Genomic DNA, 26,870 nt, shown 5'->3' on the forward strand with positions numbered 1-26,870 from the left:
CTTGGTTGAGCCTGGCCTTAACAGGTGCTCTGACCACCTGGTTCCTGATCGCTGCCATGTCTCCATCTTTCCCACCTTTCTTTGCCGGGAATGGTGGCTCATCCCTTCAAATCTGGGAGTCTGTGCCTCTAGCTCTTGGATAGGCCTGCGGCTGGCCTTCCCTGCAGAGCCGCCCTGAAAATTGTAATGAGAAATCGGGCAAGTCAGGTTCAGCCATGGGCTCCCTACTGGTACCAGGGTGTGTGGTTCCACGTGACGCGGCCTGACAGCTGGGCTCCCCACCCCCACCACCCCCCGAGGTGCAGAGGATAGGGTGTTCAGGGAGCAGGTTGCCAGGGCGAGGGGAGAAAAGAAGAAAAAAAGGGCTGGATTGACTCATTTAAGGGAAGATAAAGCCGAGAGTGGCCATGTCAGCTTTGACCAGGAGAGAGAAACTCTCCAGGCTTTTCTGACCCGAGATGCCCCTCTGTGGATGGGAGTACAGATGGAGTGGCTCGCTGTTCCTAACTCAACATCTCCTGGCCCGACTTGGTGCCGCTCTGCCCTGCCCACATGCAGGGCAGGTTACCTCCCCATGGTCACGGAGCTGAGTGCCCAGCCAGCCCTTAGAAGTCCCTGACAGTGTGAAATGGCATGGCCCTTCTCCCTGGGGAGCGCAGTCCAGACGTGGCTTAAAGGGCTTCCTTTAAGGTCAGCGTGTCGGGTTGGAGCTCCCCTGGTTGAATTTCTCCTCCTCCTTTTCCACCGTGGCTGAGGCAGGAGTGGGGAAGCATGTGTGTGGCTATGGAGACCTGGGTTAGGGCCGATGTGCCCTCGCTGCTGCCAGGGGTGGGGTGACGGGGGGACTGGTGGCCGTTGCGTGGTGAGTAGAGCCACCACTTCTGCCAACCCCGGCTGATCAACGAATGTCCGTGTTCGGGGTAACATTGGACTTGGGAGATGCACGCTCAGCCTGAAAGTCCATTGTGTTTGACATGTTCTTCTAAGGCTATCTGTCAGCTTCCCTGCCTAAAAAAGTTAATTCTACATCACACCTCTCATTTTTCTCTTTAAAAGCTTTGTTTAATTGAATGGTTGATTTTGCCTTTTTTTTTTTTTTTCCTGAATAACACTCCTTTGTTCGGGAATGTGGTGGCACATACAGGAGACTGAACTGAAGCTGTAATTCATTTGTTTATTCAACAGATTTTTGTTTTAATTTTTACTTTATATTGGAGCATAGCTGATTCACAGTGTTGTGTTAGTTTCAGGTCACAGCAAAGGGATTCAGTTATGCGCACACATGTATCTCTTCTCTTTCAAATTCTTTTCCCATTTAAGTTATTACAGAATATTGAGCAGAGTTCCTTGTGCTATACAGTAGGTCCTTGTTGGTTATCTATTTTAAATATAGTGGTGTGTACATGTCAGTCCCAGACTGCCAATCGGTCCCTTCCCCCCACCCGGTAACCTCTTAAGTTCCTTCTCTAAATCTGTGAGTCTTAAACAGATATTTATTGAATGTCTTTTATGTTATACTCATCGTTCTATACTCATGGTGCTAAGGATACAGCAGTAAAGAAGACCAACTAAACTTACATTCTAATGATGTCATGATCTTGGGACTATTTAATACCTTAGGAGGTTTTGTTGTGTTCTGTTTACAATTAATAGACTTTTAGAGCAGTTTTAGAGTTACAGGAAAATGGAGCAGAAAGTACAGAGACTTCCCTTATACCCTGCGACGTGCCCCTCTGGTTTCCACTACTGTTAACATCTTGCATTAGTCTGGTTTGTTACAATCGGTAGGTCAGTACTGAGACATTCTCATTAACCAAACCTATAGTTTTCCAGGGTTCACTGTGTTGTACATTCTTTGAGCTTCTGCAGATGTTCAGTGATGCTTATTCACCATTACAGTATCACACGGAATAGTTTCATGGCCCTAAAAAACTCCCGTGTGCATCACCTATTCATTCCTTTCTCCTCCCGGACCCCTGCTGACCACCGATCTTTCTGCTGTCCCCACAGTTTTGCCTTTGGCAGGAGGTCGTGTGTTTGGAGTCATGCAGTAGGTTCCTCTTCTGATGAGCTGCTTTTGTTCAGCAGTGTGCATTTCCTCAGGAGGGCTCGTCTTCGTCTTGTGCTTGTAGTTTGGGATTGGATCCTGATGATTTGCAGCCCTTCGTGGCTCGGGCCGCTCTTAACTTCACAGAATCATAGTGGCTGACTCTTGACTGTGCCTGAGTTTCTTCATTCCAGATCTCGGACTTCCAGCTCGATGTGTAGAAGCCAACGGGTGGGAGAACCAAACGGGATGTGGTGCATCGAGGCGCCTTGGGGACCTCGGGTCCTCTTCATATGGAGTTCATCAGAACGGTCCGTTGAAGACCCCAAGGGGAAAGTGACCCCGAAGGAAGTGAACGGGTCGGGAGGTCGGTTGACACAGCCCAGTCCTGCCTTCGGAGGGTCTGACCCCGCCTGGCGGAGGCTGTTTATCCCGCCACTGGGCCACTCTTGTTTTTTGTCCGATCTCCACCTGAATAAACAGATCCGGAACGTCATCTGCAGCCAGGCTGAGAATCGGGCCAAAATTCCCCAGGGAACTGGTGATTCACCAGCAGCGGGTGTGGGGAGAGGGAGTGAGCAAGAGACAGAAGGAGACCTGCTTATTCGGAGTCTCGTTTCCTGTCCAGCAAATAACCCAGGCTGGGCCGTCCTTATGAGGCACTGGTTTCTTAAGGCAAATTATCGATTTATGCAATAGAACAGATGGTTTTGGTTTTCATTTTTAAGAAGACGAATGCAAAGCAGCCCTAGTGAGAGGGTGATGCTTTCAACTGTCACTCTGAGAAGAGAAACTTTTCTTCGAGTTGGCCCAGGAAAGCTCTCCTGGATTCAGGAGTTGTTTTTAAAATCTCCTTATCTTTATTTTCAAGATGCTTATGGGCATCGGTCCCAATAACGGGCACATTCACAGTTTTCTTACCAATTTTGGACTTAGAATTTTTTTTTTTTTTTGCTGTACGCGGGCCTCTCACTGTTGTGGCCTCTCCCGTTGTGGAGCACAGGCTCCGGACGCGCAGACTCAGCAGCCATGGCTCCCGGGCCCAGCCGCTCCACGGCATGTGGGATCCCCCCGGAACGGAGCACGAACCCGTGTCCCCTGCATCGGCAGGCGGACTCTCAACCACTGCGCCACCGGGGAAGCCCCTGGACTTAGAATTATTAATTCTCTTTTTTTCCCTTGTTTGGTGCTTCTCAGGCCCCCCACTGATAATACAATTACTCTGTTTGACACCTGGACAAGATTAGATTGAGCTTTTTCATGCTCTGTGGTTCCAGGCTGTATTCCTAATGCTGTTTGTGGGGGAATGGTACAGGAAGGAGGGACACACGGGGGCGGTGGCATCAGAGAAGGTGGTTGAATGAGGCAGCGTGAGATATGGCATGTGGATCAGATGACTTTTCAGATGCATTTCAACCCTGAAGGATTTGGTTAAAAGGAATCTACCGGCGTCTGCCGAGGCTGCACATATGTGGGCTCCGTGACTGTGTACCAGTGCCACCCTAGACGTCGATTCCTGCCCGAAATGCAGGCAAATATGCACCAAAAGATATGCGCAAAAGGCATGTCCCTGTGCATGGCTGTGGTTTTTGCAGTAACCCAAACCGGAAATGACTCAGTGTCCATCAGCAGTAGAATGAAAAATAAATTGCCCTATGTTCCCTCGAGAGAAATACTACGCAGTGATGAAAAAGACTTAAGTCCTGCTAATGCAACCACATGGATGAGTCTCATATGTGGAGTGAAAGTAGCCAGATACAGAAGGGTATATATGGAACGATTCCAGGGAGATAAAGCACAGCAACGGGCAAAATTAATCATAGGTGGTAGAAGTTAAGGTTCCCGTGGGGAAGAATAGATGACAAGGAAAGTGACAGGAGGGAGCCTGCTGGGATGTTGAAAATGTTCTGTATCTGTCATGTGGTTACCCGGCTGCAGACATTTTGTAAAAATGCATTGAGCTCTACGTTTATCATTTGTGCCCTTCTCAGTATGCCTGTGATATTTCAGTAAAAACATTTGCAAACAAACAGAATGACTGTCCCCCTGCCCCGACCGCATGGCCTGTTGGATACTGCTGTGTTCTGCAACAAAAAAGAAATCAATGTCTTCTTGTGTGTCCTTGAAATGATTAATGTTTTTTAGCGCTTGCAATAATACAGTCGAACCCCCTTAGGTAAACATCAGGGCTCCTCGGGTTATTAAGTCATTAATACCGTGTACGCGCCTTCATCCTGATCATTTTGATCACCTGCTACGTGGGCCAGTGGGGTTAGGTGCGGTGGTGCAGAGCCGTAGGAAGAATTCCAGGGCAGCACAGCGATGGGCCAGGTGCAACGTGCTCTGGGTGCTCAGAGGCTGCAGGGTGTGGAGTTTGATTAACCGCGTCTGCCTGGGTCACTGTGGGGAATGGCGGGAGGGGAGGGACGGGAGTGGTGGCAGGTGTATTACATTTTTACCCCCATTTCTGGGCTAGATTGTGTGAAATTATTCCTTAGCCAGAGGTTCCGATGAGGCAAGAGCTGTAATTGGAGTTTTGCTGATTATTAAAAGTTTGATGTTGAGGTAACATGATGGAAAACTTGCTGTATCTAGTAAGAGTCAACACTGCAGGAGTTGACCACGTGTACTGCTGTGAGTCACCCTACTTGTCTGGGAGAGCTGAGGGCATGCCTGCTTAGATATTAGGACTGGTGTGATGGCCAGCTTCGGTGTGTTTCTTTCTGTGTCACTGGAAGAACTAAAAAGAGTGAAGAGACACAGTGTGAATGTCTGTTCTCTGTAAGATCACTCTGTTTGCCAGCCTGCCTCCACTGGCCCCGGGCAGGAACCTGGATCGTCTTCTGAGGAGCGTGAGAATGATGTAAACTTAGGTTCCGTTTCACTTCCTGAAGGGGTAGGAAAGACATCATTGGGAAAGATGGTGATTACTGATGTCTGACCTGGGTTTTGGAGGGAGCCTGGGAGGGTTCTGTCCGCTGCAGAGAGGTGTTTAGCCCCATTTTGCAGGTGGTTAAACGAGATTCAAAAAGAGTGATTTACACACAGTTGGAAAGCTGCATCAGAGCGAGAATTAGAACCTGGGTCCCTGCCTCCCAGAAATCCAAACCGGTTGCTCTATGTTGTAGACCAGGGGCCAGACCCGGCTCACAGCTTGCTGTGGTAAAGAAAGTCTTATTGGAGTACAGCCATACTGGGCTCACATACTGTCTGCAGCTACTTGTACACCCCACCTTCAGGGTTGAGCTGTCATGACAGAGGCCGCATGACCCACAGAGCCTAAAATATTTAAAATCTGGCCCACTATAGAATCCATTGCTGACCCCTGGTGTAGACAGTAGGTGCGTAATTTCAGCAACCAGCTGTAATCCACTTGACGCTGCTTCCTTTGATCCCCTCGCCCTTTCTTCCTGGCTGTTATCTGTGACACGAGATCTTTTCCACCACTAAGGGCACTACCTTCTAAACCCCAGTGTACAGAACCACAGTGGAACAATCACTTATGATGAAAAGCTTTCAGTGTTGGTTTCAGATGCCTCCGGGTGTTTTACTGTCTAATTTAACATCGACTCTGAAAACGTAGCCCAGTGGAGAGAGCTTATCTTTCCCGCTGTCTGCCTTTGAAGCCGGATTTTATTTGTGAAGCCTTTAACAGGTGTTGGTTTAATAGACTTCTGCCGTGTTACAGTTTCCGCACCCCAGAGGACAGCCTGAGGGCTACACCAACCCGGGGTGGAGGCACAGGCTGAACGAGCTGGCCACCACCCCTCCCCCCGAGTCCCTGTCACCACAGAGTTGTTCTGATTCTGTTTGGTGGCAGAGAAAGGGCTGGGCTGCTCCCTGGATGAGACCAGTTAGAAGTACTCCTCTAACACTGTCTTCTCCGCTGCCCTCTCCTCACTCTTGTTTTCTAGCCCTAAGGGCCTCCGTTTGCAGCTTGTCCTGCACTGTTCTCTTCTTTCCCCCCAGAGCATCCATCACTGTGAGCCAGAGCTTCGTCCGCCTTATTTGCTCAGCGTGGCCCTCCACAGCTCTCTGCAGACTTGTCGCTCACGCAGGACTCTGGGAGGCTGGTACAAAAGCCGGCTTGGCTGAGGCCAATGACACAGACCAGTGTGAGCTGACCCAGGAATAGCCAGCCGGCATTCACATGTAGCCAAGCTCTGCTGAAGGCTTACGGATTGAATCTGGGGCAGTGCACCTAAAATTCCGCCTGGAGAGCCTCTCGGATGGGCTGGGGGGGTCCCGCTCCCCTGGGCTTGCACGCTGGCTCCTCTTCGTGTCCCAGTTGTGTGACCGTGGCTGAAGGCCAGCAGAGCTCTGAGCCCCAGTGTCTTCAGCTGTAAAGATGATAATAGTACCTTCCTCCTGAGGCTGCTGTGTCTTTTCACGGAGCCTTCACCCAGGGCCTGCTACCTAGAGGGGTGTTCGGTAATTGGTCGGCTGTTGTTAAAAAGAGCTTGGACAAGGATTCAGAGGTTATAAAGGTGAACGGGGGCCTTGAAAACTGGACAGTTAGTTAACATTACAGGAGTGACATAACCGCTCGTGTTGCACGTGGCATTAAAACATGGAGAGTTTTATGAAAGTGGGACATCTCTCAAGGAGGGGGAGGGAGGGTTTCCTGAATACTGGGTCTTTGAACCTTGATGGACAGGTGTCCGGAGGGGATGTCCCTGGTGGGGTAGGGTTTGGTGGGCTGGGTTCAGGGGTGTGGGCCCGAGTCCCACGTGCTACAGGAGTGAGGAGGAGGATGTAATCCAGCTGGTTGGGGACCCACCAGATCTCTAGGCCCCCTGAATCCTGCAGAAGCTTCAATCTGGGATTTAATTTGAAGCACAGCTCCCCAAATAGCCCAGTCTCTCAGTGGTGGGGTTTTTGACACTCTCCAGCTGGAGCAGCCTCGTTTCATGCATGAAGCTAAGAGTGAGAGCTCTGAGTCAGCCCTTTGTTACCAAGAAGGAGTCAGGCCTGCCTGTTTGCACTGAAGTGTCGGGCAGGACTAGGAACCATTCATTCCTTCTTTTTCCAGAGCACCCGCTGCAAACTAGGTCCTGAGCATCGCTCTGAGGGTACAGATATGGCTAATAAAAACACGAACTCATTTTATTGAGTACCTGCTTCATGTCAGGTCACATCAGCCCACAGGGCCTGGGAACTTCACACCACCTTTATAGCGGTTCACACCTGTAAGTGGTATAATGGGGATTTGAACTCAGGCAGGGCCATGTTCTTCAATGCCATGCCATGTTCCAGCCCATGAAGAACTCATGGCCTTGGGTGGAATTGCCAGGGTCCACAGAGACATCTAACAAGGTATGATTCTTCCTCTTGTGAGAGAAGGGAGATAGAGCTGTGTGGTCAGCTTTCCTGAATAGGAGGAATTCAGGAAGAGTTTGATCGGAGTGCTGGTCTAGAGTCTAGAGCAGAGAGACCAGACCTGGGGGGAGAAGATGATGTGCACTCTTTGAGCCCCAAGAAGCTCCGAAGCCACTGTGGGCTGGGTCATTTGTCTCTGAGCAGTGCTGCCACGGGGCAGTTGGCAAACTCTTTCCTTCATGTTTCCTGATTACACTCATCTGCTTGCCTGGGTTTTCTTCTACTTAAATGTAGATGAGTCCCAAATCTGTGTCTAAGCCTTTCTGAATTCAACCTGTATTCTTTGTGATTCCTTTAACAGTTATTTATTGAGGACCTACTATGTGCCTCACCCTATTCCAGTGGTTGGAGGCACAGTAGTGGTCAAAACAAACAAACATCTCTGCCTTCATGGAGCCACATCCTGGTGGGAGAGAAGATGTTAAGGTAGAAATAAGCAAAATACTGGATGTATCAGATGATAATTAAAAAATACTGAGAGCAATAAAGCAGGCAAGAGAGTGGAAAGTGTGAGAGTGGTGTGGGGGAGGGAGGAGGGGGAAATGGTGGGGGGAGGGAGGCTTGTAGTTTTAGAGACTGTGGCCAGGGACCCCTCATTGAGAAGGTGACATGTGAAAAAAGATGGAAAGGAAGTAAGGGCATGGGACCTGTGGATCTCTGGGGGAAGAGCATTCATTCCAAGCAATGGGAAAGGCAAGTGCAAAGGTCGTGAGTCAGGAGTCTGCCTGCCGTGTCTGAGGGCCAGTGTGTGGGGCAGAGTACAAGGCGGAAGAGTAGGAAGTGAAGCAGCAAGGCAAGTGCGCGGCAGACCACACGGGCCTCGGAGGCTATCGTAAGGACTTCGTCCTGAGTGAGACAGGAAAGCCGTCATTTGAGTTTTAGGCAAACAAGTCCTGTGAACTGGCTGATTTTTGCTTTGTTTTGTTTTTAAATTGTAGTAAAGTACACATTACATGAAATTTACCATCTTAACCATTTTTTAAGTATACAGTTTGGTAGTGTTAAGTACGCTCGTGTTGTGTAATCAATTTCCAGAGCTTTCTCCATCTTGGAAAATGAAAACTCCAAACTTATTAAACAACTCCCCGCTCCCCCTCCCCCCAGCCCCTGGCATCCACCGCTCTACGTTCTGTCTCAATGAATTTGACTACTCTAGGTACTCATGGAAGTGGAGTCATAGGGTATTTTCATTTAACGCAGTGTCCTCAAGATTCATCCGTGTTAATAGCGTGTGTCAGAACTCCCTTTCTAAGGCTGAATGATAGTGCTTTGTATGTGTACACCTGTCATGTTGGTCCGTCCGTCCGTCCATCCATCCATCCATCCATCCATCCATCCATCGGGTTGCTTCACCTTTTGGCTACTGTGAGTAATGCTGCCATAAACATGGGTGTACAAATAACTCTTTGAGATCCGCTTTCATTTCTTTTGGATGAGCACCCAGAAGTAGATTGCTGGGTCACACGCTGATAATTCTGTACCTAATTTTTCGAAGAACTACCGCACCGTTTTCTTCAGCAGCTGCGCCAGGATTCCAGTTTCTCCACATCCTCTGGCCCACATACCATTCCGGAGTTGTTGTTTTTTTCATAGTAGCCATGCTGCGGGCGTGAGGTGCTATCTCATTGCATTTCCCTAACGCTTAGTGAAGTCGAGCGTCTTTTCACATGCTCGTTTGCCATTTATCTTCTTTGAAGAAATGTCTATTCAAGCCCTTTGCACATTTTTTGATTGAGTCCTTTGGATTTTTCGTGTTGTTGCTGTTGAGTTGTAGTTCCTGTGTCTTATAGCTATTCACTCCTCGTCAGATAGGTGATTTGCAGATGTTTTCTCCCATTCTGTGAGACGCCCTGACAGCATCTCTACGGCTGCTGGCTTGAGAATAGGCCGTAAGGGCAAGGATGGAAGGTGTAGCCAGTCGCCTGGTTACCTTAGCATTTCTGAACTAGAAAATTTAGGATCACCATTCTCTGCACGGCCATCTGTCATCTCCAGGTCCTGTGGACCCCTCTCTTCTTCTTCTCTTGTGTCTGTCTCTCTGTTGCCGCCACCTCTCACCTGGTCCCCTGGGACACGGATGCCCTACTCCTCAGGGCATCTGCAAGGGCTTGCCTGATGTGGTCCCCCTGCCTCTGCCCGGCCCGTCTCCTGCCAGCACGCACATCCCACCCTCTGGAGCTGGCCCCGACAGCCTCTTCCGGCAGAATCCTCCCCAGCTCCGCCCTCCCTCCCGGCAGGTCTCATCCGTCCTCGCTCCCACGCGCCGTTGTTTCTCATCTCCATGGCTGCCTCTTCTGCTCAACAGGGACCTGTTTCCAGTGTATGAAAGAGACCCGTCTTCATCACAGCATCCTTCCTCCAGCCTGGGCCTGGCACAGAGCGGGGGCCCAGAACATGTTTGATTCAGTGCATAAATACACAGACGAGAAAAAAGAAGGAAGGTGTAAGATGAAAGAGCCAGAGGAGAGGACGGGGTGGAGGGACAGTGGGAGAAGTGGGCGGGGGCTCGCAGCTGTCCCGTGGTCCCTTGGACTGTGTATGGTCCCTCTTTGTGTGACTTGGGGCCAGCGGCGCCCCTTCCCTTCTTTCCTCAGACCTTCTTTTCCCAGCTCCCTGGTACTGCATTCAGAGTTTCTGGATGAGGCTCAGCTCTACTCCCTTTATTTCTTGTTCTTTTTTCCCATACTTTACATAATAAAGGTCTTCTTTTCTATTCTTTTATTCTTCTTCTCTTGGAGTCAGAAAACTGAAGAGACTATCTTTATTAAGAACTTAATAAAGAACTCAAAGGAAGTAGTTTTGGGGGTGGGGCACATGGAGGGAAAAGGGGCCTCTCATTCTGGCGTGACTTTGCTGTGTGTAAAGGAGCTGTACCCTTGTAAATGGATTTTTGGGTTCAGGGCCTGGGAGAGAGGGGAAGAAAACAAAGGCGTCGGCGAGAAGCCCCAGAGCTTCTGGGAAAGAGGGCCTTGTTTATGCCTGTTGGAAACGATTTGGTCAAGTGTTTGTTTAAGAGAGATGCCACTTGGTTAGCGACGCCTGGCTCACTTGTATCGTGTTCAAGAATGCTTTGATTGGCTGGAGACCCCGATACTGTTTACTCAGAAACTGGCCTGAGTGAAAGGCTGGAGCCCAGAGGCCCAGCGCTACCACTCCACAGATTCTGAAATATCTGAGTATTGGGATCGGGGCCGCGGTGGTTTGAATCTGCCAGGCAGAGCGAAACCCACATGGGGTCCACCTGCTCCCTCCAGCCTTGGTTAGCATCTGGCGAATTTCTCCTGATTAATAGATACCGGTTGGCGGGTTAGACTGCGGGATTTTTTAGAAAGAGGGTTAAAGGACAAGTAAGTCTCGGAGGGAGATAAACACTGAACACTTATGTGAACATCTGCGAGACACAGCAGTGTGGTTCAGGTGGGCTCATCCATATCCTTGAAGTAAAGGGTGTGGCCCCATCTTCCAGATGAGGAAACTGAGGAACAGAGCTATCAAGAGTGCGGAGTTGGAGGTGCAGGGGATTCGATTCCGGCTAGACCCAGCACTGAGTTCCCGTGTCCCTTATTAGGCTGTCAGGATTTTGCAATCTTTTTTTCATCCCTTGTGCCTGTCGCCCCGCCTGGTACATGGCAGGTGTTGGTAAAATGTGAGGTATGTGATGATGCGTTCAGTTGGATTAATCTGAACTCTGGGCTCTGGTGCCTGCGTTCTTGTAAGTGATGGGGTTGGACTAGGTTCTGAAGATTCTAGATGCGAGCCACATCAGAAGCTGGCTGGTTGCCCTGGGCACATCCTTTGTGGGAAGGTGTACCAGTAAGATCTGAGTGCTGTTCATGCCAGGCGGCTCTCCACACGTCCGAAATATCACCCCTGTGTTCCTGTCCTTGGGGAGAGTAGCCTGGCTTAGAACTTGGGCAGACAAACTTGTCACAGACAAAGAATTTGACATTCTGTCTAGCTCCCAGTCTGCGGGTAAGAACTTGATGGAAAGAGGGATGGGAGATGTCGTTTAACCGTGCCACAACCAAGACCCGACGCGGCCAAATCATAATAAAATAAAAAGGGAGTGTCATAGCGTTTGTAATTTTCTGAAATTGCAAAGCAGCTAGGGAAAAAAATGTCTGGAAGAAGTGTGAAGGAAAATAGCTTCTTTGCAAAATGACATGCTGGACTCACCTTCCTTTGTGTGTCTTAGGCAACACAATAGGATCCGCAGCGTGGCAGGGAGTCAGCTGAAGGCTTACGTTTCCTTGGAAGTGCTGGATCTAAGCTCCAACAACATCACAGAGATCCGGAGCACCTGCTTCCCGCACGGGCTGCCCATAAAGGAGCTGTAAGTGCCTTGGGTCTGCCGGCAGCCCCCAGGTCTGGACGCAGGTGGACGTTCCCTCCTCTCCTCCAGCGTGGCCCAGCTGAGTCGGTGGGATGGGCACACACCTCCCTTGTCTTCCCGCAGCAGGGCAGGGGGCAGGAGACCCAGGTCTGTAGTCCTCTGTTAGCCCGTTCATAGATCATCTCCAAGTACAGCAGCGTTATTCTGGCTGTCGAGGTGGCTGAGGAAGCCTGAGGCGGGGAGATGTTAAGTAGCCTAACAGACTGACCATTTAAGAGCAGACTCTAGGCCTGAAGTACGTGGCCGTGTTGACCACAAAAGCTGTTTGCTTTCTCCTTCACTGGGCTGCCTCCCACGAAAGCTTAGAACAAAGGTTTGGGGGTAGTTAGATGAGTGACATCGGAGCGAAACCTCTCTGTAGAGGCTCAGCCAGCCAGTGCTCGTGCATCCTCTGAGTTCTCTTGACCGTCTCGGTCGGTCTGTTTCTCTTCCGCCCATCCTACTGCCCCATCTCACACCCCGCCAGTTGGCAGACAGAAGAAAAACAGTCAAAGCCTGTTTAACCCACCACTTATTGGTAGGAAAATGTTGCTTTGGGGAAGAAACTGAAAACTCAGGCTAAAAAGGCACGTTCAGGTGACAGGTGAGTCCCCATCCCCTGCATTATTAGTGAGCGCTTCGGAGGGTTGTTCGTGAGGCTGGTTTTAGGGGTCGTTGTGACCCGTGTGCTCAGAGGCCAAGGCCAGGCACACAGATTTTTTGAGATCCCCGAGGAGAGGAGCGGTTTCTTTCTTAGGCTGCGTCAAAACACCAGAGTTGGAAAAAGGAGGCCTTGCTTGGCTAATCCTTCGGCCGATGTGGCAGTGCTCAGCCCTCAGTGAGGGCTTTTGAAAGGTGTCCGGCTGCCGCCTGGCACTGACTTGTTTGGGACAGAGAAACCACCGCTGCTAAACTGCATGGCCGTGACCTTCTCTCTCTCTGCCTAAAAGCAGGGGATGTTGTACTTCGGCCCATGCTGGCCGGTATATCTTCATCGCACAGACTCTTCTTCTTTAATCTGGAGTGTTGAGAACAAGCAGGCCAGCTCCGTTCGCACAGAATCCTCATGTGCCCCGTCCTGGGCCGCTGCCTGATGGAGACGAAGAATGCCTTCTTCCATTCCGTTCTCCAATGTAGGAAATGCTCTCTGGTCCTTTTTCTCTTTTGCTTAAGCCACAAAAAGCACCATTGGTCTAGGGAAGGTAGAAGGAAAAGTGTTGGGGATAACTTCTCATAGGAAAGACCAAATTGCTACCCCCTTTTCTCTCCCTTTTTCCCCTTCCTTGATGTAATTTACATACAACAGAACGCATAGACCTTAGCTGCCCCGTGCATTGCGTTTTGAGGGGAGGTGCCCCTTGCACATGTAATCCTGTAGGTGGACATCCCATGTAACTATTGCTTGTTTTTTAAAGGGATTCCATGCAGACCCCTGAAAACAATTTTTTTTTTCATTGAGATACAGTTGATTTTATAGTATTATGTAAGTTTCAGGTGTACAGCCTAGTGATTCAGAATTTTTATAGGTTATAGTCCATTTATAGTTGTTATAAACTATTGGGTATATTCTGTGATGTACAATATATCCTTGCAGCTTATTTATTTTATACCTAGTAGTTTGTACCTCTTAATCCGCTACCTCTGTCTCGCCCCTCTCCCCTCCCCTCTCCCCACTGGTAACCACTCATGCAGATCTCTCTAACTAGAATGTTTCTCTGACACATTTAAAATTATTTAAATGAATTGGTTTATGCGCATTTACACGTCATACAACGAGACCCACTTCAAAATTAAAGGCTGTTGCTCCAAATTATGACATCCACTCCGACCTTGCTTCGCAGTGGACTTTCTGCTGCCTAAGGCTCTCCTCACCGACCTTGAACCCTAACTCTTAGGTAGTGGGTGCGAGGGACTCCTGCAGCGGCCCAGCTGGGGTGGAGGTAACTGACTTCCCTCCCACCCTCCTGGGGTAAACCCCTCCAGCCACGAGCAGAGCGAGCTCTGGGCTCAAACAGGGCTTCTGTCGAGCCTGACAAGGATGATCCTGACACCCGAGTCTGGGAGTAGAGGTGAGCTTTGCAGCCTCGGGACGACAGATGTCTCGTTGGAAACCCGTGCTTCTGGGTGTGTTTTAGCTCATTTTCCTAACTCGGGCAGGTCTGGTGTCGGTAACAGAATGAGGAAGGCCTCCCACTGACCACCGCATTTTCTCTCATGAATCATTCCAGCAACCTGGCGAGCAACCGGATCAGCACCCTGGAGTCGGGAGCATTTGACGGTCTGTCACGGTCGCTGCTAACGCTTCGGCTGAGCAAAAACAGGATCACCCAGCTTCCTGTGAAAGCATTCAAGTTACCCCGGCTGACACAACTGTGAGTACAGAGACCTGCACTTTAATTAAGCTTAGCCACACTTCACGGAGGCCAAATCTCCGCCAGGACCTCGATCCAAATGCACCCCCTTCCCCGCTGCCCCTCGGTCAGGCTGTGCATCAACTACCGTGGATGCAGAGCCTAATAAACGCAAATTAGAAGCTGGGTCTGGTGCCTGCGGGCTGCCCCAGGCTGCCGAGGAAAGATCCACCGAGGATGTACATGCCTGTCCTCATTGGCACTTTCCAAAATGCAGTGAGGAATCCTGCTGCCTAGCTGATCCTGGCTAATGCTTAGACTGTGGGCGTGGGGTTCCTTATGTATCTCCGAGGTTTTTGTGTTTTTTTAAGGCACCCGGATAATCTGTACTGTGGACATTACAGAGTCCGGCACTGCTCGGGCAGTTTGAGAGGAAGTCAGTGTAGCCAGAGGTAGGAAGCAGGAGATGGGTCACCGTCTTCATCTCCTTAATCTCATAAGGTAGTTAATTGACTTTTGTTTAAATGCAAGGGTGTAATTGTTTACTTTTCTGACCAGCATGGCTGAGTGCCCTCCTAGAATGGCCCAGGGTTTGGAGTCAAGAGAACCTCTATTTACCAGAACCGGATGGACTGTTCGTCCCCTGGTTGTTTTGTTCGCCGGTGTCGTTTTTTTGTATCAGAAGAGTGCTACCTCAGGAAAACAAGCTGATAATCGATGTTTGGTTTAAGCAGAACAACACAAGTGTTCCCGGCCAGGTTTGGCGGCAAGACGGGGTGTGCCCCGCCCTGCTCCCTCCCGCCGCTCCGATACACCTGGGCGGCGGGGCCCGGCCATGCCCTCTCCGATGCTGGAGAAGCTCTCTGGATGCTCAGGGCCGTATGTGGGTCATGAGACACTGCAGAAGTATTTGGGGAAATCCAGGGGCTTTCTGGTCAGGCTGTGCTCTCCCTTCCTTGAGTGTTACCGATGGAGCCAGTTCACCCAGATTCCTGAGATCTTTTGGCTCAGTGAGGCTTCAGCACACGGGGGTTGGAAGCCCGTGTGCACGCTTCGCAGTGCGCCCAGATGCCCGCCCCTGAGGGCAGTCACTTCTCTCCATCAGTAGAGACCTGAGTAGTGCCTCGGTGGGAAATGTCGTTGCCGTTTGACACCCGTTGGTTAGATTTTTCCTGGGTTGAGGCATCTGGTGTGGGTCTCTGCTGCTGAGTTAAGAGACAGCTCACCTAAGACGTTCACCTCCTGAGTCATAGCCCCTTCTCACTCCGGGGTCATGGGTGCTTGGGGAAGAAATGGGAGCACTTGCTCATTCGGGGGTGCGGTGGGACTGGCTTCTGAGAGCTCTGGGCCCCCCTTTCACCAGTTAGCAATGGCCCGTCAGCGTCTGCATGCACGTGGGCGTGCACGTCCGTGGTACGTCTCGGCTTCCCGGGATTGTCTCTGGGGACCGCGTGGCGATGGTCGTAGGCGGGGCCGTGGGTGGGGGACGCTCTGAACCGCTGGCTTCGTCTCTTTAGGGACCTCAATCGGAATCGGATTCGGCTCATCGAGGGCCTGACGTTCCAAGGGCTCGACAGTTTGGAGGTGCTGAGGCTCCAGCGAAACAACATCAGCAGGCTGACGGACGGCGCCTTCTGGGGTCTGGCCAGGATGCAGGCTCTGTGAGTGCGGGCCAGGCGCCGGGGATTCTTGCAGGCGCTGAGGGACCACTTAGGACCTCGGCCGGACCCAGCCCCTGCCCTTTGGGACTTCAGCTGGGCGCCACTCAGTGTCTCTGGGGACTTCGCCAAACCTCAGGGTGTTTTTCTTGCAGGTTAAGAAAATCTCTTGGGGGGAGTTTCATTGGATTCAGTGAAGCGAGTTGGTTCATGAGGTTGGAAGAGGGGCTGTTTTGCTGGGGCTGCTTCCCCTCCCCGTTTCCCCTCCCCTTGTTAACCCAGCACAAGTGCACCTGCCCGACGCACAGTGAGGCCAAACAATACCAAAACGTCGGAGTTTGGAGCAGAGAAAGGTTTATTGCGGGGCCCTGCAAGGAGACGGATGGCTCGTGCCCCCAAAACCCCGAACTCCCCAGAGGGTTTCAGCAAAGCATTTTTAAAGGCCAGGTGAGGCAGGGGCGTGGCTGGTTGTTGCAGACTTCTTGGTGTAGGAATCCTTTGTCCTTGCAGCTGACGGTGTAGGTCAGGTCCCGATGTTCCTGTAAACCTCCAACCGGACAAATGTTAGTCGCTGTTCTGCAACTTTTTATCTCTATGTGAACAGAAAAGTGTTAACACCTTTAAAGGTCAGAGCCTTGGAAATGGGCTACCCTGTATATTTCACGCTACAGGCAAGATTCTTAACTGGAAGCAAAAGCAATAGAAGGCGAAGGTTAAAGTAAAAGAGGCATCTGACGTGGAGTCAGATTTGTTCTTCCCTATTAGACCCCCACCCTGCCGCCTTGGCGGACAGTGGGCTCCCTTCCCACATCCTCTCCTGTCTCCCGCACGCCGCAGGAAGTTCCCTCTCTCCTCACTTTGGGTTTGACCGTCTTTCTTGATGTGCAGGTGGGCCAAAAATGTATAGTTCATCCTGAGAGATTCATTTATGTTCTGTGAACTAATCAAGCCACTCGCTGCAGATGTTCCACTTTTATCGAGGGAGCGCTCGCTTCAGCCAGATGTGGACAATCACGGGGCTTGCCTGCCTGTGGAGGGATGGAAAAGCATCCGGAGAAGGGCAGACGAGGCAGTTACCAAGCTTCAGCTTTTCAACATTTACATTTATTTATTTTTAATCAAAAGAAACGTTTACTCGTAGTTGAGCAAAATCAAATTGTAAAGAAAAGTAGTTGTTGCCCCCCACCAGCCCCAGGTGCCGTTCTCTCTTTCCCCCAGTTCCACCCCCATGAGGCGAGCAGTCACTTCCAATCATTCTCTTTTTGGGGTTTTCTATTTGTAGTGGTAGCTTCCAAGTTAATACACTTATACCACTATCTTGATGTGTCACCGTGAGATTTCTTGCTTTATGGTCAACGATTTAGCTTGCTGAGGACACCCCCCTGCCCTTCCAGTCTCTACAAGTTTCATCACTCCGTTTATGCCTTTTATCAGTTATCTTTGCAACTGATACAAAAAACAAAAACTCCAGGTCCAGTTCCATCAACCCTCTGAGCCGTCCTCATTATCGGGAGCATCTCTCGATTTGCACACCGTCACACACACACATACCACGCGCACACACACACACACACACACACACACACACACACTTCGTAAAATGACATCCTTAACACTGCTGTTTTCTTCTCCCTCTCTTCGTTGTTCACCTTTGTGTGGCTCTGCCTCTGTTTTTACATATTCGAGCACGCTTCTCCTTGACATTCTTAAAACTGTCATTTTGGACTTTGGAACCCAGGTGGTCGTGAGCTGGGAGGGCCGGGAGTCAGAATTCTCAGAAGAACATGGAGTCCCTAGCACATGACATTTGGGTTTTACGGTGAACAAATTCATACCAATTGGGGGGTGAAGAAAGAGCTGCCTTAGAGGTTATTTATAAATTAAGGGCTAACCTTTTGAGCAGAGGCAGAAAAAGGACGATGGATAAAAGTGAAACCTGGTTGCCTGAAGCCCTTGTAATACTGAACGTGGAGCAGCATTTGAAGGAGTAGCTTCTGTTCAAGAGGCCAGTCCCGTGGGGCGGGGTTGTCTGTGGCCGGGCTGTGCGGCGTCGAGAAGCAGGATGGCAGTAACGTCCTTACGTAATTTAGCAGGAGCTCAGTTCTCAGCCCGATGCCGAGTCGCTGACCTGCGTTCTCTTCCTTCTCAGCACAGCCCTATGGAGTCGCTACTTCTTGGGTGGCTCCGCTTTATGGTTGTTCAGGCTCCTTCAACCAGCCAGGTGGCAGAATTGAGAATTAAATCCCAGTAGTTTGACCCCAGAGCTCAAACCGCGTTTCTTGGCGCAGTGATCCAGAGCCCAGGCTTGGTTAGCGAGGCCCGGGTTTGAATTCTGGCTGAGCTGGGAATGAGTGTTAGGCAGGTCCCCTAGCTTCCCCCAGCCTCAGTCTTCTCATCTGCAAGATGGGGATCGTGAGGAGAGCTTCCTCCTCATCTCTCTTCTTTCTCTTCCTGGAGTGGGCTTTGCCTTCTGCTTGGAGCTCCTCTGCCCGTGTGTGTGCTGGTTCGCTTGTACTCGGCTGATAAGGTTGCTTCTAGGAGCTTCCCCTTGGCCTCTGAGCTCTCTCAGTCGGCCTGGGTCCTCACCGCCATCTGCGTTGCTTTGAGTGTCTTCTCCTGCCCCCCAGACAGGTGTGCACACACACATGTAGGTGCACACACCCCCCTCACCAATCTCTCCAGCAGTGCTGTCGGATCCTGGGTGATGCCGGGGAGCCGCTCCTTCACCGTGGGTTGGGTGGGTGCATGAGCCCCCGGGGGTCCACGCTCAACCCGCGCACGTGGCCGTCATTGCAGGCACCTGGAGTACAACAGCCTGGCGGAGGTGAACAGCGGCTCACTCTACGGCCTCACGGCCCTGCACCAGCTCCACCTTGGCAACAACTCCATCTCCCGGATCCACCGTGACGGCTGGAGCTTCTGCCAGAAGCTGCATGAGCTGTGAGTGTCTCCTGGCTCCGCAGGTGCTTTGTGGACACGGCCCGGAGGTGGCTCCTCCAGAGCCCGGGGAACTCTGGGCCGCGCATCCCACGGCACGGCGGGCTTGGGAGTTCGGGGGCCTGTTGCGGAGGGAGGAAAGAGCCCCCAGCAGGCAGGCCCGGAACGGGACCCCGAAGCCCCGCGGATTGCAGCCACTGGGGCCCAGCTCATCTCCACTCTGCCCCACTTCACATTAGCAGGGGCTGCTGTCGAAGGGTGGCTGTTCTGAGAGCCTCTGTCTACGAATGGCTCCACCACGTAACACGTGCTTCTCTCACGAGAGGGGCTCCGGGCGGGCCTCGGCGACACTGCATGTTCGGTTCCAGACCACCTCAGTAAAGCAAGTCGCACACTTTTTGGCTTCCCAGTGCATAGAAAAGTATCTTTATGCTATACTGTGGCCTGTTAAGTGTGTAGCAGCATTATGTCTTAAAAAATGATGTACAGATCTTAATTAAAAAATACGTCATTGCTAGAAAATGCCGTCCATCATCTTACTACACAGGGTTGCCAAAACCTTCAATTTGGTTAAAAAAAAAAAAAAAAGCAATATCTACAAAGCGCAACATAGCAAAGCGCACTAAAACGAGGTGTGCCTGTATTGGGGCTCAAACACGGAAAGGACAGTGAACCCAAGGGACGGCGACACACTGACAGTGGGAGAATTTCTACGTGCATGTAGTTTCTGTCATGTGGTTTCTGTCGTCCTTCCCCTGACAAGTGGCCCAGGCACCTGGCTCCTTCCCCTCCCCAGCTTTGGGTCCCTTGGCCTGGTGGCGAGGCTCCCGTGCAGACGGGAATGTGTGCTTATACTTCACGTAAAGAGATTTCCCCCACGGGGCTCCAGGCTGGGACTCGGAACCCCTGAGCTGGCACCCAGGGTCCCTGACACCCGCAGTGACAGGCTCTCTCCTGGGTGGGGGGGGGGGGGGGGGCTGGGGCCTGGGCTATCCTGCCGTGTCCTGGCGGGTCATTGATCATGAAAGCAGCATTTCCTGGGACTTGGTGGACACAGTCATGTCCCTTTGTTTTAATCCCACGTCTAGAAGATTGGGGTTTTTGGAGGAAAAAAAGTAGCTCCTCAACATGGTTTTCATCTCAATATGTTCAAGGTTGTTCAATTCTGGTGTAGTCCAGTATGTTTCTTTATTTTTTTTTTTTAAGGCAGTTTGGGTGGGTTTTCTTTTTTCTAGGCTTGACTGTAGGGAAAGACTCACCCACTGGGGTGAATCATTACAAGTGCCAACCCCAAGCCTGTCTTTCTTGTCTGTCTCTTGCCCTCAGCAGGCAAACTTAAGGGGATGTTTAAACCTACTGCTGGGTCTTGCAGCTAGTGTTTTTATCTATTTGTCCACGTTCTTCCCCTCCACCAGCTCCCCTCCTTCTTCCCCCCCACCCACCCCACTCTGACCTGGAGTTTATATTTCAGTGAGTCCATCATTACCTAATGCAGAAATCAATAGTCCCACCTCTTTCCTGTGGCTGGCTTTCCTTGGATTGTGTGTGTGTGTGTGTGTGTGTGTGTGTGTGTGTGTGTGTGTGTGTTAACCCTTTGGGTTTAGCTTCCTGACCCTTCCAGGCAGTGCACCTGCACGGTATTCTCATGTGGAATGGGATGCCTTCTGAAAGACTCTTCCCTCAGGCCCTGACCCCGCTAGGGAACTCCCAGGACCCATGGTTTTCCGCTGTCCAGGCCTGGGAGCCACAGGGAAGCGGGAGAGGTCTTCTCAGCCCCCGGGGGGGCCGTACTTGCACAGGCTCTGAATCGCAGAGGGTGTGTGCACCCTGGTGCTGAGGCAGCGGAGAGGGGCACCCTCCCTGTGCCCCCTCCGGCTGCTTTCTGTGCCCTTCCAAAGGGGCAGAGAAGGTCACGGGAGTGTCCCCTGACCAGCCTAGCATTTTGCCTGACACCCAGGTAACCTTGGAGCCAGATTTAGAGTTGCTTTCCACGTGTGTATCCCGCCCCTCCTTTAAACTAAATTCTTTAATTGCAGGTGAGGATGTAATTTTGATCTCCTGCCAGGTCTCTGCAACTGACAGGCACCATGACTTATTTTTCCAGGAGACAAAAACTGTCACTCCCTGCTACCTTTAAAAACTTGCTAATCTTCTCCGAATTTATTTTCCTTCCTCCTGCCCCAGCCCAGAGATTCCATTTTTTGAGGATAGATGACTAATATGCTAAGTAACCAACCCAGGGCTATGTCAGAGACGCAGGGACTGTGCTGGGAGGAAAGAAAGATTGATTCTGATGCTCAGGGAAGGTGTGTGATTTGGAGGTGTGTTCCTTACTTACGGTAGGGGGATCATGCTAAGAGGCTGGCTTGGGTGAGGGCGAGGTAGCCCGGATGGGAGACTCTGGTCCCCGGGGTGCTGCCCAGGTGAGGCCTGCAGTTCAGTGAGGAAGGCTTGTTCCAGGCAGTGGCTGGTGGTGCCCTCTGCTGGCCGATGCTGGGAGGCTGTCCGGCTCCCTTGCTCACTATGAGAACCCGCTGGCGTCCTGTCCAGAGTCTCAGGCCACAGCCGTGAGAGATCTGTCATGGCCTGAATCAGGACCAGCCGTGGACACCAGGTGCATGCAGGGCTTGGAGCCTTGTGCTTCTTTGTTGTGTGACCCTGTGCTGTGTAGTGCTCACAGTTTACAGCCCTCCTTCCAGGAGTCAAAATGTATGGGTATCAAGCCCTGGTGGGTTTCTAGCCGTGAGACCATTTTGCCCTTGGGATCCTTGTGGGCGTATCCCTTCCCACTGGGACCCAGGTGACTGGCCGACCGTGGCTCTACGTTCGGGATAAGAGAGGGAGGGCAGTGCCGTGCAACCTGATTGTGATGTTTGCTTTCCACTCCCCTTCCTCAGGATTCTGTCCTTCAATAACCTGACCCGGCTGGACGCGGAGAGCCTGGCTGACCTGAGTAGCTTGAGCGTCCTGCGCCTCAGCCACAATTCCATCAGTCACATTGCGGAGGGCGCCTTCCGGGGACTCAAAAGCCTGCGTGTCTTGTACGTCTTTCCCCGTTGGGCTGGTGGGAGAGCAGAAGAGAGCACACCGGCTGCTTCACTGCATTCCCTTCTCATTGGTCTTGAGTCAGAATTAGATCCAAAGCTGACCTGCGATGTGTGCCAGACTCTCAAAGTTTCATGTAATAAATCGAAAAAGAGCTAGTTGAGCAGAAAAGTGTCCCTCGTTCCCCCCCGGGGTGGTGCCTAGAGGGATGACGACTCAAAGAAAACTGTCATCACCACGCACTGGTTCCTGCAGTGCGCTTGGCGGGACGTGGGGTCCGGCAGTGGGAAAGGTTCCCCAGGCTGCGCGCTGCCGCCCGCAGGTCAGCAGCCTTGGGGCCGTCTTTCCCATCCTGAGCCTTCCCGCTGCGACTTCCATGTTTCAGTCCTGAGTATCTCTATCTGAGCCACAGGGCAGTCCTGGGGCTCGTGTCTTGGGCTAGCGTCTCAACTTCTTCAGCATATAGCCTGCCTCCAGGACGCCCGTTTCCAGAAGAGGTGATGAGGGAACCCCGTGTCTCTCCCGGAGCCTTTTTAGGGTCATTTAACACAATGGAGATGATCATGTCATTTCACTCGAAGTTCCCCGTGAGGTGGAGGGAGTTGCCGGGAGTCGCTGCAGGGTGCTTTTCTGGGACTTAAAATTTTCTGGGCTTTTCTGGGCTTTCGAGAACTTCCAGGCAACAGAACAAGAAGCCATAAAGCGGGGGTTGGGGACGGTGGGAGCGGCATCTGGATTTCAACAGGCAGTGGCCGTGGGGTCTGAGGCCTCCCTCCCAGCTGTGCCCCCTGCAGAAAGAGCGGCCTATTCCAGCATGACGGGGAGGAAGGCCTTTGCACTTGCGCTTGGCAGAGGCGGCAGAGAAGGCTTTCGTGCCAGGCCGTCGTGGAGGAGTGAGAAAGAGCCCGGACGCCAGGCTGCTCAAGCCGAGGTCAGCCTCGGAGCCATGGCAGTGCTGAATGACAAGGCCGGGACGTTCAGACTGAGGAGGCCAGAGAAGTGAGAAAAAACTTTGGCAACCGGGCTTGGAGCAGGGAGACAGGCATACAGAGCAGCAGCCCCGGGTCCCGGGTGTTTCAGGACCAAGATAATGGGAGGAACCTGATGAAAGGAGGAGGCCCTTCCAGCCTCAGGATCTCGGCTCTGAGCTTCCGCTTGTAAAGTAAAGGTCAGAATGAGCATTTCTCTCCAAGGTACGAGCTCCCCTCCCCGCTGGCGCTCACGGGAGCCGAGAGCAGCATCCTTTCTGGTCCTGGCCCGCGTCTGCTGAGGCTCAGGAGGCGAAGGTGTGGCGGAGCTCGTGGAAAGTTGGAGCGGGCCAGCCCAGGGCAGCACGGGGGCCTGGTTGCCAGGTGGGGTGTGTTGCCCGCTGGGGTGACCTGCCCTTGGAAGCTGGGGGAGGAAGCTGAGTCATTGGCCTTGTGATTTGCGTTGTTGGCGGAGACTGGGCCGAAAAGTTGGCCTGGTCCTCTGGACTTGGCAATTGGGTCACCAGTCTGACTCAGCACCCAGATGTCGTCCCTGGCTGGGAGTCAGCACCTGTGCAGGCCCTGGGGGGAGACGGGCTCTGGGCGCCAAACCCACTAGGGAGGGCCCTGTGCCGCGGCCTCTTTCTTCCCCATCCTTTCCTCCATGTGCCTTCTGCAGTTTCTCGGTTAAGTCCGGGAAAGGGACCCTGGCTGGGGTGAAAGCAGGTGGGAACCTTAGGGAACCTTTCGGACTCATTCTCAGAGCAGTGGACAGAAGTCCGCTCTTTGGGGGCAGAATCCAAAGCAGGCTTTCCGCTGGGGCCTGGCATGTGCCCACTGGGGAGCAGCACATGCAGCTGGGGAGCTGCCAGTCCAAGGCCTCCGTCAGCTGTGTTGCGAGGCTGAGAAAGCCAGTTCTCACGGCAGGGTGGCTGAGTGGTCATGCCCCTAATCTTTTTTTTTAATTAATTAATTTATTTTTATTATTTTTGGCTGTGTTGGGTCTTCATTGCTGCACATGGGCTTTCTCTAGTTGGGGCGAGCAGGGGCTACTCTTTGTGGCGGTGCGCGGTCTTCTCATTGTGGTGGCTTCTTTTGTTGTGGAGCACGGGCTCTAGGCGTGCAGGCTTCAGTAGTTGTGGCACGTAGTCTCAGTAGTTGTGGCTTGCGGGCTCTAGAGCGCAGGCTCACTAGTTGTGGTGCACGGGCTTAGTTGCTCCGCACCATGTGGGATCTTCCCGGACCAGGGCTCAAACCCGTGTCCCCTGTATAGGCAGGTGGATTCTTAACCACTGCGCCACCAGGGAAGCCCACACCTCTAACTTCACTGGATGTTCCGTTTGGGCACCTAGAACACACCGAGATGTTTCGAGCTTCTTCAAGGTGGCAGAATGGGTGTGAGTCTCTCTTCCTGCCACAGACTGAATGGTGAGCTTTCTGTCTGTCTCCTCCCCAGGGACCTGGACCACAACGAGATTTCGGGGACAATCGAGGACACCAGTGGTGCTTTCACAGGGCTTGACAGCCTCAGCAAGCTGTGAGTATCTGGGCGTCGGAAGATCCGTGGGGCTGGTGCATGGAGACGGCTCCACGGGCCCCTACACCCTGTGTTCTGCGCCCGCCCCTGGGAGCGTTGGCACATTTATCTTCTTTTGTTTGGGAAGGAAAGTCTGAATAGGGGGGACAGAAGGCATCCCACCTTCTCCCTGACCCGCCGCCTCATCGCTGCCCTGGGTGTTGGTTTCTTTGGGGCTAGAGGGCTGGTGTTTGGAGGCCCGTTGGGTCTTTTCTCCCATTCAATTCTTGACTGATGTGAAAACAGCCAACTTTTTTGTTGTTCTTTGCTCAAAGGAGTCTTGCCCTCTTACTGAATTTCTAGAAATTCTAAACGTCTAAAGCCAAGTAACTCTTGATGGTTTTGAGTTTTCGGGCAGTCTTTTTTGTTGTCAATCATAATCGTAAATGGAAACGATCATTACCATACAGTAGGTGTTTTTTATTCAAGGTTTCTGGTGTTTGGGGTTTGTTCTTCTAAGCTCCTAGAATTTGCGAGGCGTGTGTGTGCGCGTGTGTGTATATGTGTGTGCGCGTGTGTGTATATGTGTGCGCGCGTGGGTGCGTGCGTGTGTGTGTGTGACGTCTGTCTCAGGAGGCCAGGCCGTGTTACGCCTCCTTTCTACTGCAGATGAGGAAACACAGGGGAAGGGATTTTGCCCAAGATCACACAGCCGGTGGGCGGCAGGCCTGGGACTCACCTGTGTGGCCCCGAAGCCTTGTGCCTCCCCTAGTCCTACCCTCTTTCTGCATCTCGCCAGCACTCTACAGATGCCTCCCAAGGAACATATAGGCATGGGGGTGGGAGCTGTTATCACTGTTCACTAGCTGCTGTGGGGGAGGGATTGGAGGAGGACAAGACAGAAGACGGCCCCCACTCCGTCTCCCCCAGCCTGTTGTGGTGACGGCGAGCCGAGCAGAGCACGAGGATAAAGTAAATATTTTGAAAGCAGCAGTGGAGGGCGAGGCTCCGGGAAAGCCTGTGGTGGGAGGGTCTTTCTGCAGAGTTAACGTTTCTAATTTGTTTTGAAAAGTGGGGTTTTTCACGCGTTTGCTAGTCTGGGAGTTGTACGCGTCAGCCGTTTTGGCTGTCTGACGATTCGTTCTCTTCTTGAGGCTCCTGCGTTCTGATGGTAGGTCACGAGTGCCTGTCGGCCTTCTTTTTCTCCCCTAGAAGAATGCTCCTTTCTCCCCCACCTCCTGGACCCTTTACCCAGCAGGCTTGGGAAGAGCCAGGACAGCACGACGGGGTGGGACAGAGGCCTCTCGTTGACCAGAGGAGCCTCAAGCTGGGGATGCGGCTGCGGGGATGGTGGAGCCGGGGCGCTGGGCGCCTGAGCAGCCATTCAACACAAGCCTTCTCTGCGGGGCCTGTCCCGGCGGTGGAACCTGGAGCCGGTTCTTGGGTGTCACGGCTTCCAGGAGGCTCTTCCCTGCCAGCTGGGGGCGGTGACCTTTGAGAGCACTAGGGCTTCCGGTTCTGCAAAAGCCGTTCGCTGTCCATAGCCTAGAGCCGCCTTCCTAATCACCTGCTGTCTGTTCCCCAGCATGTTCTCCTACTGGACTAGGGTAACAGTCCAGCGTTTGACCCACTGGACTGGGGTAACAGTCCTGTGTAAAGTCCCAAGAAGGCAACCCTTGCTTGCACTGAGCCGCTTGACGTGGGTGTTTGGAAGCAGTGGGTTCACGGTGACACTGTAAAATAGTGTCCAGTCTCCTCCCACGCAGCCCCACTGATCAGGATCTTGGGCCTGGAGGCTCTTGTATCCTTTTCCAAAAAAAACGGGGAGATGCACACAACTGGGGGAAATCGGGACAGTGACAGTGGTTCCTTAATATGATTAAATATATGCGGTCATTTACTTAGGTGCCATGGTGTTGGGGTCGTGTTGCAAAAGATTAAAAAAAAAAAAAAAAGAATCCTCTTCTTGGATAAAAAAAGAAAACTATGTGATAGATATTCCCAGTGGTCCAGCCCGGGTTGGGAGTGAGGAGTGGGCAGAGACGAAACAGGACTGGCACCATCAGGTGACGGTCGTAGCTGTGTGGAGGGCACGTGGGGCTCACGACACCCTCCCGTCTGCCTACGCGGGTGTGTGAAATCTTCCGCATTAAGAGGGGAAAAGGAAGGCCCGTGCTTTCCTGTGATCCGGGTGTACAGCTCCGGTTACAAAGCACTGTGAGTGGGCCATGGAGGCTCTTCCTGCCTCATGAGGTGTGCCTGGCCCTTGGGGACGCTGGGCTTCTGGTTCCACATAAACCAGTCTGTGTGCAGCCTGGAGCCGCCTTCCTAACTGCTAACGGTGTTGAGTCAACGTTTGTTGAATGAAGCGGGGAGGAACCCGTGCTGGTCTCTCCAGAGCAATGCGCGGACGCTCCGCGGCGTGGCTGTGCCACCGAGAGGCCCTGTTGAAGCGGCCTGGTGGTGAGTCTGTCGGACCCATGAGAAATGTGGGGGGGGGGGGGGGGCGCTCACATCAGCCAGGAGGAGGGTTGTCCCTCTAGAGCCGCTGGTGGGCTCGGCGGTGGAAGCAGCTGAGGGGCGGAGGTCAGAGACCT

General features: G+C 52.3%; 1 protein-coding gene across 1 annotated transcript in view; it reads left to right on the top strand.

Annotated features, from left to right (window-relative positions):
• Positions 1–26,870, top strand: part of LRIG1 (leucine rich repeats and immunoglobulin like domains 1) — a 120,327-nt gene that overhangs the window by 68,539 nt on the left and 24,918 nt on the right. The window contains exons 4-9 of the mRNA XM_032648473.1: positions 11,622–11,759; positions 14,027–14,170; positions 15,667–15,810; positions 18,604–18,747; positions 21,642–21,785; positions 24,214–24,294. Coding sequence (XP_032504364.1) covers positions 11,622–11,759; positions 14,027–14,170; positions 15,667–15,810; positions 18,604–18,747; positions 21,642–21,785; positions 24,214–24,294 — 795 coding nt within the window. The remainder of the gene's footprint in view (positions 1–11,621; positions 11,760–14,026; positions 14,171–15,666; positions 15,811–18,603; positions 18,748–21,641; positions 21,786–24,213; positions 24,295–26,870) is intronic.

This window comes from Phocoena sinus, chromosome 11, assembly GCF_008692025.1.
Source record: "Phocoena sinus isolate mPhoSin1 chromosome 11, mPhoSin1.pri, whole genome shotgun sequence".
In the NCBI taxonomy this organism is placed as follows: domain Eukaryota; kingdom Metazoa; phylum Chordata; class Mammalia; order Artiodactyla; family Phocoenidae; genus Phocoena; species Phocoena sinus.